Source organism: Mauremys mutica, chromosome 10 (assembly GCF_020497125.1).
Source record: "Mauremys mutica isolate MM-2020 ecotype Southern chromosome 10, ASM2049712v1, whole genome shotgun sequence".
Taxonomy (NCBI): Eukaryota; Metazoa; Chordata; order Testudines; family Geoemydidae; genus Mauremys; species Mauremys mutica.
In genome coordinates, this window is record NC_059081.1 from 58,777,891 (window position 1) to 58,792,544 (window position 14,654).

Below are 14,654 nucleotides of genomic sequence, written 5' to 3' on the forward strand. Positions count from 1 at the left end.
CCATCTCTAACCAGGGGCAGTTGAGAAGGAATTGAGGAGCGTTCGCCTGCACAGCGTTGGTTAGCCTCATGGCAGAGCATGAGGGGCAGCGCATGCACGGGCTGAATGGACATTGCTCCCAAAGTTTTCCGATCAGCAGTGGTGGGACGCAGACACACCTACAGTGGAGCACCCACAGAGATAGTACTCAAAGAAGAAACATGAAAGTTTTAAGGTCTGAAATTATGAGCTTCCATAGCTAGAACTACATGAGTTATACCACTGAGAAGATGACCAGCGATATACAACATTCATCCATAACCACAGCAAGGCATGATACTGGACCTTAAATTCATAACATCCTGATTTAGCTAAAATAGCTTTCTATAACTTGCAAGAATTAAAAAATATAATAGTATTAACTCTTCTCCACCCTCGGATCTGTACATGATAATTAAGGCAACCAGGCAGAGTGATATGGAAGAGCATCAATAAACATTTTAAAACTGCATGTTTTCTAAAAATATCTTTTAAAAGATGGTAAATATAATCAGCATAATGCATAGTGGCATAAAGAATTTATTGGCAATAGGGGCCAATTCCTCCACAGATTCCTCAACAGGAATTTTTGGTCACTAGATCTGCCTTGTCACAGATACAGAAGTCCCTCCTCCAGCCCAACCACCACCACTTTTGCACAAGCCCACTTGGGGCCAGCACTGACCCTCCTCCAGAGGGTGCCAAGTCCTCCCTGTGTATCCTCTCTGTCCACTGCCTTCCCCAATAGATCTACTCAGAGACCTATGTAATACATAGGGCTTGAGATTGTTCCTCTATTCCAGAGATGGGCAAACTTTTTTGGCCTGAGGACCATACCTGGGTATGGAAATTGTATGGCGGGCCATGAATGCTCACGACATTGAGCGTTGTGGTATGATAGGGGGTGAGGGCTCCGGCTGGGCATGCAGGCTCTGGGGTGGGGCTGGAGATGAGGGGTTGGGGGTGCAGGAGGATGCTCCGGGTTGAGACTGAGGGGTTTGGAGGTTGGGAGGGGGTCAGGGCTGGGTCAGGAGGGCAGGCTCCAGGTGGCTCTTATCTCAAGCAGCTCCCATAAGCAGCAGCATATCCCTCCTCCGGCTCCTATGCGGAGACATGGCCAGGCATCTCTGTGCGCTGCCCTGTCCGCAGGCACCGCCCTTGCAGCTCCCATTGGCTGCTGTTCCCAGCCAATAGGAGCTGCAGGGGTGGCGCTTGAGGCAGGAGCAGTGTGCAGAGCCCCCGGCTGCCCCTACATGTAGGTGCCAAAGGGGGATATGCTGCTGCTTCCAGGAGCTGCACAGAGTGGGGCAGGCCCCCGACCCCATTCCTCGGTTGGTGCTCCACAGCGCGGCAAGTCCCGGACCCCGCTCCCCTGTGGGCCAGATTAAAACATCTGTAGGGCTGGGTGTGGCCCCCGGACTGTAGTTTGCCCACCCCTGCCCAATTCTCTCCCCCCCCCACACACAGATCAAGGTGGATTTCACCCTTTGGAATAGAGTGGCCATCTCTTTTTAAGAAGCACCTTACATTTATGTAAAAAACAAAAACAATTATGGGGGGTGCATAAATTAACAGTTAACTGTTTTCAGTTGCTTATAACTTTGCCAAAGTTTGGCATGTTGGATGTCTGCCTCAGGCTGAGTGTTTTGGGAAAGTTTCAGCAAAAATAGTTCAGCCTTTCCCAAGAATGATTAGGGAAAAATACATTGTTTTGCCTATGTTGTTGTTGTTTAAAAAGCTGTTTTGTTCAGAAGCTGGAGTGCCTACATGCTTTCAAATAAGGGCTTGAAAATGGGCTGGGGTCCCCCTGGGATCAAAGATCTGCCTTTTGCTGTTTGTATGAAAAAAATACACAAATTTAGCCAAACTATGAGCCTTTGAAAAATTTGTTTGCATTTGCTCAATAGAAACTTGTTAGAATTTGGCAGCTAAATGCTCAGAAGATTCCATCTCCACTGAGCAGTCTCTAGCCCAGCACTAAAAGGACTGAGCAGGACTTTCTCTGAAATTGCTGTTGTAGCATTGGGCACAGGAACTGAGAGCAGGATGATTGCCTTACCTGTGCTCTCAATCCTCACCAGACAATGTGGAGGAGGAAGCTGCTGAGTCGACTACAGAGGGGACAAGAGCTGGACTTAGAAACCTAAATGGGGAAACTGGAACAGGGAACTGATGGAGAAGCTAGGATTGGGTAGTTAAGGAGACTGGGAGCCAGTGTGGGTGGAGAGGAGAGAGAGACTAGGAAAGGTGGGCAAGGAGACTGGGAGACATTGTGGGGAAGGAGGGCAGGGGGGACTTGGAGCCTAAGATTGAACAAGGAGTTGGGGGAGACTGGGATTGAGAGTCTGGGGAAGCCTGGGGTTGGCTGGCAGAGACTGGAACTGGAATGAGGAGCCAGGGAAGAGATAAGAGTGAGAAAAGCTCAGGCTGGAGGTGATGTGGCAGGAGTCAGGCTTGGAATGAAATAGACAGAAGGATCTGTGACCACTAGACATACTCCCCTTCAAATCCAGAATGGTTGAGGAATAGAACCAAAGATTCCCAAATCTCAATATTCCTCTGCTGTTAGCAAATACCTGTGAACCGCCCTGTCAAAGTTTGTGTCTCATTCCCCTTCTAGTGACTGTCATCCTCTACGTGAACCAATCTACTACTGCTATTGGATAGTTCAAGCAGCAGAGGTCTGTGCTGTGGATCAAAAGGTTCTAATCCTGCAGATGACCCCTCTGGATGTTGCTATGATTGCACTTCATATAATGGAATATCTGGTTTTTGCATTGCTTTTTTATAAACCTAGGGAACTCATCCCTAGAGCACAGTCCATCATATGTACCGAATGAGACTTCAGCCCTGTGGAAACAATAGTATCATAATGTATATACACAAGGACGCTGAATTAAGGTTGTACAGGCATATAGTCTGTGTGTTTGGGTTTAAAGATATAGCATGTAAGATCAGGACTATAAACTATACATTGGTGTGTGGCAAGCTAATGGTTTTATAGGCATGAAGTGGGAGTGAGTTCATTACTTGTGTCACCCAATCAAATTACCTGAAATCCAAAATATATGTGTATTTAATATCTTACCTGCTTCACTTTCCAAATTGATAGAAGTTTCATCATCCAACAAAATTAACCTGATTCAAAAACCAAAGAGAATTGGTCAGACTGAGCACTAAAATGCAAGATGTGTTGAAATGTTACTGGCTCAATGCTAAAGAAAGAATTAAGGCTTACTTTTCCTCTTGCTAATGTTGGTTTTACATTTAGGTAACTCTAAGAATTTCAATGAGGTAGCTCTGGCTTTACGCTGGTATGAGAGAGAGGAAAATCTGGCCCCTTGTCTCAAAATTTACAGGGCTAAAGCCAGATCTTGAAAAGGCTGAACTCCCTTAATTCCCAATAAGTGTTCAGCACTTCTATAAACTACATCATTTATTAAATGCCTAACTATTGATTTAGAAGTCTAACATTAGGCAGTCCTTTTCAGACCATCCTGGCCTGTGTTCATTTTGTATTTTTACTTTTTAAATTAACTTCTCTGTGCTTGGTGAACTTAAGGTAATGGAAACTGATCAAGACAATGAAGTGAGAAAATGGTATTGACAGATATATAGAGTAACTCATATAAGCTAATATCTATTTACTATATCTGTTTTGTTTTTATTAAGATTGCAATAGGTTCTAAAACGTTACAGATTGACATATTTCTTATAAACAATTGTGTAACTTTGCAAACTTTGGCAAAGTTGTGTAACATTTTTTGTTTAACATATATAAATTAATAAACAAGTTATCATCAAAGAAGGTCTAATCTGGCTAAGAACACTGACTACAAACAATTATTTTAACCTAACAAGATGAGATGTTGTTTTTGGTGGAGGGGGGAAAAAACAGAAATAAAAAAATCAAGAAAATGCCAAAGTGGAAAAAGAATGAAAAGGGTTTTAAAATGCATGTTGGAGAAGAAAGTAAGTTTATATATTATTATTTATGAATACTAGGAAGCAGAGACCCTCTTCCTAATACCCACACCAAACATGTTCAACGTGTTGCTTTTAATCTTCTACAATCTCACATCATTTTTCTTCCTGCTTACTTATCAAGGTTTGTACTGATGGTGTCTTTCTCTATCTTCTCTTTATGTTCTTCAGTGGGATTGTTTAGGGAAGGCTCCTGTGGTTGCTGAGAAGTGGAGAAAATATATTTTAAGAGAGGGAACTGATGATATCTACAAATTCACATCTCCAGTCTAATGATTTGAACACGGTAATCTATGTAGCAGTAACTTTTCTCTCAATTACCTGGTTGTAACAACCATTTTTTGTAATTAAGAAATTCTGCTTACACTTTTTGATACTGTGACTGTAATTACACTGTAATATCACAGATGCACTAAAATTTTGGTCATACTTTATATAAAGATTCCATTTATAAATGATTTATATAAAGATTAATAGATATTTTAGGCATGTTCCAGACATGAGTAGTATGTGTTATAGATGATTATGAGCACATCATTAGATGGAGTTGTAAGTCATGGATAGTAATAAGCGATCTGTTGGTCTCTATAATACTCTAACAATTAACTATTTATTAAAATATCACTTATTTATTAGCCCCTTATATATTCTATTTTTATAAATGGAACTTTTAATATAAAGTGTGACCATAGGATTTTTTGGTTTTGTTTTATTTTAAATAAAAATCCGATAAATGAACAACTTATTTATCCATTTGATAGACTTGCGAAATGAGAATGGGGAATGGACTTGTTTGTGCCAGACTTGTCAGTAGTTTAATTCTAGACAAATAAATTACAATGGTTATTCGAATTTGAAATTTACTTCTCCAAAAAAAAAAAGTTTTCATTTCAAGAACCTTGTATTTTACAGAAATAACATGAAAACTTCACCTCAAGTGCAACAGAGTGATATGGGTGGACACCTATGAACTCCTCATGGATTTTGGACATCAGTCCTGCTGTCTTCTTGCAGAAGTGCAAAAGGGTTATCTGAGAAGGGCAAAGTCAAAGGAGATATTACACAGACTTACCTCTAACAGCTATTTATATCATTATTTCCCTGTCTCCTTTGACATAAGCAAATTCTAAACAAATTAGGAGTTCTTCCCAATCCTGAATCTCCCATTTCAGTAAGAATGATATGTAAGGGATGTTTCAAGATGGAAACGTGTAACTCTATCCTCCCAGCCATCTGTTCATAGGACTTTGTATGTTCCACAGAGGGAAGAATTGCTTCTGAAACTACAGTCTTTTCTTCCAGATATTGCTGTGGAGAGGACAGGACAGAGAGAAAACAGAAAAGTTCACTAGTGTGAAGGAGCACAGACTCTTCTGTTGAGAGAAAGATTGGAAAGGAGGATTTCTCTCTGTCCACGATATCTTTTGGAACAATTTTGTAAAACCCCTTCTGCCATTTTTTTATTTCAACAAGAATGAAAATATATATAAATATGGATAGTCTCCTCTTAACAAGAAGCCCAAAAATGTGCAAGTTTCTCTATTTTGAGGGTTCCTGCCAGAAGCACGCTTACTTGTGAAACATGGACAGGAGTGACTTGAGACTCGCTGATTTTTCAGCCTGCAGAGTTAGGGGGAGAGTAGCAGTGAAAAAGATTTATATTGGATGGGGGAAGATTTATCCAAACAAGGAAAAAATTGTTTGGGTTCAGTTTATTTCAGGGATCAGGTTCGTTCTTATAGCTGAGTTCTCTTGTCCAGGGGCCATTGTAATCCATCCAGAAGGCTTTAAGAGCTGTTCTCATGACGAATGATGAGCAAAGCCTTTGGGGTTCACTTCAGGTAGGAAAGCAGGATGGAGAATTCGGCTTGGGAGTTCTGAGAATATCAGAAGCACTGCAGGTGGCAGAAAATAAACACAGCTGAGCAACAGAATCCGGGCACGTACTTCTGCTCAGTTAGGCCTTGCATGGAAGCACAAGCTCTTTGGTTAGAGGCTCTGTTTTGATAGCTGAATCTGTGGAGACTGTGTTACAGTAACTTTAGGGACAAAGTGAGAAAATGGCTATATAACATCAATGGCAACATTTGCCTTCAAAAGAAGTCCCGTTAATTAGAACTAAGACTCCCATCTTTCTATAGTGTATATATGTTTCCACCTAAATGCCTTTCTTCAATACATATTTCTAGTTTCCATTCCCTTCTCTCCTATTTTCAGCTCATTCTGGAGTTTTCTCCAGATGTGCTAAAATTCAAAAAGCATTGAAATGAGGAAAATGGACACTCTTAAGTTGGATGGATCACAAACTTACTGAGCCTGATCCACCATAGCATTGCTTCAGCTTCATGGCAATTTAACTTCATGCATTGACTCTCTAAACCTGGGATACAACACAGCCTCTTATTAAAATAGAAATTCTTCCAAGAAATCCCAGAGGAAGGAGCATTGTCTGTACAAGTTTGCTATGTATTTCAAAATGTCATTGCAATATTTATAAATTAATCAGTGTGTGTATTCAAATGCTTCCTTCACAATGGAGATATCGGCCATCAACTATGTCCTGTAAATATCAGAAGAGGATGCCATCACCAATGCATTGCTGCTTATAAGATCTTGTACACTTTCGTGCCCTGGTTTAACAACTTCATTCTCCCACATTATATTAAAAAGTTAGATTTCCTTCAAATATCCAGTACAAGGCATTCTGTAAAGCTAACATGGATACCTGATAGATAGCAAGGAAATGCGACAACATATTGCAGCGACTAGCTCCAAGTAGATCCACCTTCTGACAGACATCCATTTTCAACTTGTCAAACTGGGCTTTGGTATTTTTCACTTGCATCTGCACCTAGAACCATGAAAGTTGAAATATATAATAGCAAAAGGAGATTGTAGATATGTGTGTGTTTGCAGAAAAGAACCCCTGAAAATGTTTCACAGTGCTAGTATGTATAGCAGTCTCATCCTGGAGAATCTATAAACTCAAGATTGCATGGCAATCTGTAGGAGTAATTTGTAGGCCCCATTGTTATAGGTATTACACATGCACACATAATGTAGAGATTGTCCCTGACCTAAAGAATTTATAATCAAATGTAAAAAATTTTAGAAATTAGCTGCTAATTATGGTCTCTTCACTGCCAAAATGAAAACACATCCTGTTTATATGCAAGAAAGCAATGTTAAAGTTGATGTAACATTCAGATAAACACTCAGGAAATTCAGAAATCCACAGCACCTTTAATTGCCCACTTGCAGGCATACACTACAATCTGGTCTTGTGACTGCATATAGGGGCAGTATCTGTTAGTAAGTAAGTAGTGTGACGTCCCTTCACCCTTCTCTTTGGTCAGGGAAAGTGCTAAAAGAATAGTTGCAGGGAGGCTAGAATGAGGAAGGCAAGGCGCTACACCTGAGTTGGGAAATCTTTATGATGTATATTTTTTGCTTATGGTAACATACTCTGATTTTTGCTGATAAGCACCTTCTTCTGCTTCAATAATCAATAAAAAAAAATTTCAGTTTTATTTTTTCTGACTTACCTCAGCAGCTTACATGTAGTGTCAGGGATTTTAAAGCAAGAGGGATAATATGTGTACACTAACAACATGGAGCAGAAGAACCTGATGAAGTGGTAAAAGGAACAGCAACAGAAACAAGAGAAGCAACATCAGCTCCAGTAACTTATGCAGTGGCAGCAGTTACACCACCACCAACAGGAATTGGGGGAGATGATGAGGCAAGCTGCTTTGCTTGTCAAGAGAGGTGATCTGTCTTCTGTTACCCCTGTGGGAGGAGGGTTCTTAACCAAAATGGAACCTCTATATTATAATGAAAACTAAAAACATCCTACTGGTGCATCCTAGTATAAAAGATAAAGCTGTGGTGGCCAGACACACCCAGCTGTGAGCTCTGTGCCTGGAGTCGGTGCAGCTGCTAGGCTCCCCACAGCTGAAATGGTACTGTACATGGTTTGTCCTTGTCGACACTTGCAACTAAACCACGTTCAGTTGCACTCATTGCTAGCAACAAGAAGGAAATAAATACTTTTCTGAATTTCTCCATTTGCTTGCAGGTGTCAGGATCCAGTTCTTGGGACACATCCTTCATCCACAGCAAGGCCCCTCTGTATTCTATGCGGGCCTGCTCCATACGATCAATAGTTAACAAGGTATCAGACACAGCCCTGTGACTGAATGTTGCCAGTTCCTGCCCAAGGCGAGACAAGGGGGTACAAAGGGCTACCCTGGAGGTAAAAGAAAGGAACAAGTAGAATAGGTTATATGCCAAATGCAAATACATATTAGGTTGTGGGGGAGAGCTGAGAGGAAACAAACAGTACATTCCAGTAGGAGACCAGCTACAATTTTTGTGAATGTGTGACTATATGTTGTGGTGAACGCTTTCTTGCATGTAGAAAACACCTCAAAGGGCCTGACTCTGAAAGGTGCTGACCACCTCCTGCTAGATGCCCTCTGAAATGAATGGAGCTTGCCATTTTGCAGGATAAGACCTAGGGTACATGACTACACTACAGCCACAAGTGTAATTTGCAGTTTATGTAGAGGTACACATGCAAGCCATGCTGTAGCTCAGGGGTAGTCAACAGCTGGACCATCGGCCAAATCTGGACCACCAGATGTTTTTGAACAGACTACGAAATCTTTTTATTTACTTATTATTATCATTGTTGTTATCTTTGTATTATTCTCTCTAGGGTCCGGACCTTGACTATACCTTAACCAAGAAATTTGGACCTTGACAAAAAATAGATTACCCCTGCTCTAGCTGTACATACCCGTCTGACCCTCCCGAATACATACCCACTTGTGTAGCCTGTGCTGAAGCCCACACTGCTACATCCTCAGTTCTATATTTAGTGAGCTAGATAGAAAAAGCTAGCAAGAGTACATCTACACAAGCTGCCATTCACGTGTGGCTGCAGTGTACTCATACCTAAAGTGGTCAAACGCTACAAATGCCAACATTCGTAAAAGAGAATGGTCATACATAACTTAAAAGAAATGTAGCAAGCCGCCAGGACCAGAAAGGATGCATTCATGTAGTATTCATTTGGAATTCCCAGGTTTCAGAACACAAATGGAATTAAAATATCATACAATAGTAATGAGTAATGTTGTGCTCTTGGCATCACATACTAGACAAGCAGGTGAAGGTTCTGGTCCTGATATCATGTGTATGTTTCTGCACACTAGCAGCAGTACTGTTAAAAATGTCTTCTACCCCTAGCTGGCTGAAAGTGGGCATTTTATAACTTGACTGCATAACGGTTACGGTTTAACACTGCCTAAGCAACTCTGTTCTAAAGGCCCTTTTTCAGCTGAAACTTGCCAAACTCTCAGAGGTCAGGCTGAAACTTGCTTGGTTTGGTCTCTGCTTAGGAGGGATAGCTCAGTGGTTTGAGCATTAGCCTGCTAAACCCAGGGTTGTGAGTTCAATCCTTGACGAGGCCACTTAGGGATTTGGGGCAAAAATTGGTCCTGCTAGTGAAGGCAGGGGGCTGGACTCGATGACCTTTCAAGGTCCCTTCCAGTTCTAGGAGATTGGTATATCTCCAATTATTACCTTTACCAAACCTTGGGAGAACAAAACAGTTGAACCATTTTTTTGAGAAAAGAGTATGGGAGAAAAAATATGCCTTTGGCATAAAATGTGTGACAAACCCACCTATTATCAAGGCTGCCCAATGCTTCCTATTATACGACCACATTTTCAGTTGCTTATAAATTTGTAACACTGTAACCATTCAAATTTCCTATGCCAGGTCTATTCCTTAAGCTGAATTTTTTTGGAAAGTTTCAGCCAAAACAGTTCAGCCATTTCCGAGTATGAAGCAAGGGAAAAATAAGTTGTTTTGCCCATGTAATAAGAATTCTGGTGAGCATAAGAATGGCCATGCTGAGTCAGTCCAATGGTCCATCTTGTCCAGTACCTGTCTTTTGACAGCCGGCGGTGCCAGATGCTTCAGAAGGAATGAACAGAACAGGGCAATTTATCAAGTGATCCATCCCCCATCATCCAGTCCCACTTTCTAGCAATCAGAATTTTAGGGATACCCAGTGCATGGGGTTGTGTCCCTGACCATCTTGGCTAATAGCCATTGATGGATTTATCCTCCATGAACTTATCTAATTCTTTTTTGAACCCAGTTATACTTTTGGCCTTCACAACATCCCCGGGCAACGAGATCTATGGGTTGACTTTGCATTGTGTGAAGAAGTACTGCCTTATGTTTCTTTTAAACCTCCCCCATCCCTCTCTAGTCCAGGTCCATATAGAGGATGACAACCTATTTTCACTATCAGTTACTCTGTTAGCTCAACTGGCAGAGGTCTGTGTGGAGAATTTAAATTTTCCAACCCTGCAAAAGAATTTAAATTTTCCAACCCATCCTCTGTGGATGCCAATATGATGCTATATGATGGAATTTCTATTTTTTCGGTTCACTTTTTTAAAAACGTAAGAAATTAAACAAAAGCTACTTTGGGCTCCCTTGTGCATATGTATTATGATACAGTCTTTAATTACATAATCACATACTATTTTTTCCCACAGGAATCCTGCTTGATTCACTGCATAGGATGGACTTGCTCTGGGGATAAATCAGGGTTGTGTAGTGAAGAAGGCTGTTGTCTGTACAACCCCTGCTTCATTTGCTCCAGGAGTTGGAAAATGTGTAGTGAATGAGGCAGGGGATTTCAGGAAGAAATGAATGGTTTCATGATTAAGGCAGTTGAATGCTGCCTGGCAGAACTGGATTCTATCTCTGCCTCCACCAGTGTTTGTATGTGATGTTAGGCAAGTAAGTTAAACTAGTTTTTTCATAGGTGGTCACCAATTGTGTGTTGCTGGGTATGAAATGCACAAGTGCTAAGCATCCACAGCTGCAACTGAAGTCAATATCAAATGTGCTTTGATCATAGGAAGTGCTATATAATGCTATGTAATCTGAAAAATCAGGTCTCAGGTGTCACAAATCTGCCACCTAAAATTAGTGGATACTTTTGACCTTAATCTCTCTGTGCCTCAGTTCCTCATCTGTAAAATGAGTACAGTATCCATTCATCTCACAGGGATCTTGTGAAAACAAATTGGTATTTGTGAAGCACTCAGATACTATAATAATGCATGCCATAGACAAGCCCATGAAGAAATTAATACTTCTGACTTCAGAGCAGGGTTTGAATAGCATGGAGTACGTAAGGCCTGGGGCCACACATTGAACAATGAGGATAAAACAAAATTTTGAATAGCTGCTCATTGAGTGAGCACCATTCATTCTCTGCACTGGATGAAGCAGGGTCCTGTGGGAAAAAAGAGATGTTATGTACTTAAAGACTGTATCATAATGCCTACATGCAAGGGGACCAAATTAAGGTTGTAAAGGCAACCTTAATTCTGGCATTTCTTAACTTTTGAGTGGTTGATTTTGCAACCTTGATGATGTATTTTTAGGTATTTTTTTGTGTTTAATGTATACAAACACACACATTACAGTTCTCACCTCAGCAGGAGGCAATAGAAACAACATTTGGTACAGCGGTAATACCTAATTGGACTTACTGACGCTTTTTGGTGGTCCGATACAAATATTTTGACAAGCTCTAAGGTTTTAAAAATTTATCATGAAGGTACTGTAACTTTAAAAATTATAGTAGAAGATGTAAAAAGCAACAGAGTCCTGTGGCATCTTATAAACTAACAGACGTATTGGAGCATAAGCTTTCGTGGGTGAGCTTTTGTGGGTCTGACAAAGTGGGTATTCACCCATGAAAGCTTATGCTCCAATACATCTGTTAGTCTAAGGTGCCACAGGACTCTTTGTTGCTTTTTACAGATCCAGACTAACATGGCTACCCCTCTGATACTTGAGTAGGAGATGGTTATCATTAATATCCCAACATTCTATTACCACTGCACACGTATGCACAAAAGAACAGAGTGAAATTTTAGATCAACACATTAAAAATTTGTGGAAAAATTATCTCCTCCAATGCACAAGTGTGTTATCATTGAGGCAGGGTTAAGGAGGATCCTTGCCTTGTCCCATACAGTCTTTGAAGGGCTTCAGCCTTGCCTCATAGCACTGTCTGGCAAATAATTCTACATTTTGGAAATTAACTTCATCATTTAATTTTTTTAAAACCCTAGGAAACTCCAAGAAAAAAACTGCATTAAAAGAAATTGAAGACCATGATCCTGATTAATTTTCTGCATACAAAGTTAAATGTGAGTCTTCCTGTGTATAAAGTTAAGCACCTGTACAAGTGTTCACGGTATCAGGACTTAATATGTAAGGTGAAGAACTCAAAAAGTTAATTAACTTTGCCCCACATTCATATGACTTATGATAGTCTTACACAATCACATGCTATTATTTCTAAACCTGGTTTGAAATTTTCCAATAGAATATTTATTTGCTGGAAAATGCCAATTTGTGAAAAGCAAAATGTTCTGCAGGTTTCAAAGGAAATTGCCCAGGGCTTTCCAGGCTCAACTAATCTTTCAAAGGAAATTAGCCAGAGCTTTCTGAGCTCCTGGCTCATCATCAGTCTGCCTAGTAGCTGCTCAGGCTCCAAGGGGTTCCAGGTGTCTGGCTCCTCAGCAGCCTGAAAATATCAAGGCCAAGTTCCAAGGCTCTCAGATTCTTGACAGGTTTCCTGGGATGGGGGCAGTCATGGAGCAGTGGAGGCCAGGGTTTTCAGGCTCCACACTCCTTTACAGACCCAGAAGCATATTTCATTTCAGAAACAAAATATTCCAGAATTTGATTTCCACAAGAAATTGAGGTTTTGATTTGTCCCAATTTGAACTGAATTTTTTCCCCACGCCCCAAGTTGTTTTGTTTTTGAAGAGGTGAAATTCACTTTCTTGTTCAGTTATATTTATTTCTACAGGTCCCCTGCTGCATTTGATGTGTAAGCTGAATGGTGAATAGTGAATGAGGCAAGGTAAGACAATCAATGAGAGGTGCTGAGAGCCAAATTGTTTGCAACTATCAGTCACTTTACACTTGTGTAACTGAGGCATTTTCTAGACTAGAATTGAAGGTGTGATGTTAGCCTGTGTTAGCATATATAAAACACCTTGAAAGTCTGCTGTAGATAAGGCACGCTGCCTTTAACACATGCTAAACTGGTCAAGTTAAACCTGGGGGGAGCCCAGGCTTCAATTCGACCAGCTGAGCCTGTGTTAAAGGCAGTTTGCCTTGTCTGCACTAGACTGAATGTGTGCTAATCTATTTTAATTCCTAATCTAGATAAAGCCTGAGAGCACATCTGGGACCTCCATGGACAGAGTAGACTTTATATAGTGAATGAAGCATGATTAAAAATACATATTTAATCCACTGGCCTTCATCCAACCTGTGCTCTGAATTAGTCATATTTATAGTGGAAATAACAGTATGTGATCATTAACTAACAAAAGAATGTATTATGATGCAAAGACAAAAGTGGCATAATTAAGGTTGTCTGGGTAACCTTAACTTGCTAAATTTTGGTATGCTTTACTTTACAATTTTTTCTTAAACATAGGTTAAAATTTAGAATTTACATATAACTCTTCAATGCACTTTAGAGGAGGGTAAGTATTATCATCTCCATTTTACACCTGGGGAAAACTGAGGCAAATATATGAAGTAATTTGTCCAAGATTACTCATCAGATCATTGACAGACCTGGGATTGAAATCCAGGTTTCCTGACCCCAAGTCACACGTCCATATTACCAATTCTGCAGAATCCTTTCAAATTGAAAATAGGTTTTGATATACCAGTGTCTCATGCTCAGTTTTCTGAAGGAGCACCCTATTTAAGATAAACTAACACACCCCATACTAATTAAAATGTTCTGTGACACTTCTATCTTTGTTTCAAACAGCAGTGAAACCTATTTTGAATGCCCTTATTAAAGAACCTCTTTTCAATAACCGAAGTACCCTTTTCGAGGCAGAGATAGCAAAGAAATCAGTTTTAAAGAGAAATATTACTTCCTTCTATACATCAGATTGTTTTTCCTTTGTGAACTTGAAGATATTGGGTAAAATGCAGCCATGGTGTAAATAAATGCAACACTCATATAAGTCTCTGGCTAACTTTTATGCTGTATATTAATCAGAAAACTGGTGTAAATGATATGGTAGTCTAATTTGCAAGAGAAGTTCATCAGGCCTGATTCTGCCACCCTTAGTCATAATAGGTAATAATTGCAGTGGGACTGCTTACATAGTAAGGTACTACCCTGACATGAATAAGGTTGGCAGAATACAGATCTCAGCAGAGATTAAAATGAGTAACTTCCACACCAAAGGCACAAACAAGGGAATACAGCAGGAAAACCAGCTAATAGTATGGTGTAACTGCATAGGGGAGATGCTGATCTGTTCCCTACTGCAATTTTCCTGCTGCCCCTTCTCAGTGTTACACATATTTAGTATATTGGTGCAAGCTATACTACTTTATCATTTGCACCCACTTATGTTTTTTGATCAATTTACGCATGACATTTAATTTACCCCACAGTGTAGACTGCAGAATTTGGCCCAGTATTTTTTTTGCAGCAATATGCTTTTTTTTGTAAGTTCAGTTCAAGTCTATATTTATATTTGCAATTCAAATTACACTGATC

General features: G+C 40.2%; 1 protein-coding gene across 3 annotated transcripts in view; it reads right to left on the bottom strand.

The window, feature by feature from the left end:
• The window catches only part of ICA1L (islet cell autoantigen 1 like), a 62,298-nt gene that overhangs the window by 16,433 nt on the left and 31,211 nt on the right, over positions 1–14,654 (bottom strand). For all 3 annotated transcript variants that reach the window (XM_045032561.1, XM_045032562.1, XM_045032563.1), the window contains 5 exons: positions 8,053–8,251; positions 6,728–6,853; positions 4,935–5,033; positions 4,119–4,204; positions 3,107–3,156 (listed from right to left, as the gene is read on the bottom strand). In XM_045032561.1, the coding sequence (XP_044888496.1) occupies positions 3,107–3,156; positions 4,119–4,204; positions 4,935–5,033; positions 6,728–6,853; positions 8,053–8,251 (560 nt within the window). The remainder of the gene's footprint in view (positions 1–3,106; positions 3,157–4,118; positions 4,205–4,934; positions 5,034–6,727; positions 6,854–8,052; positions 8,252–14,654) is intronic.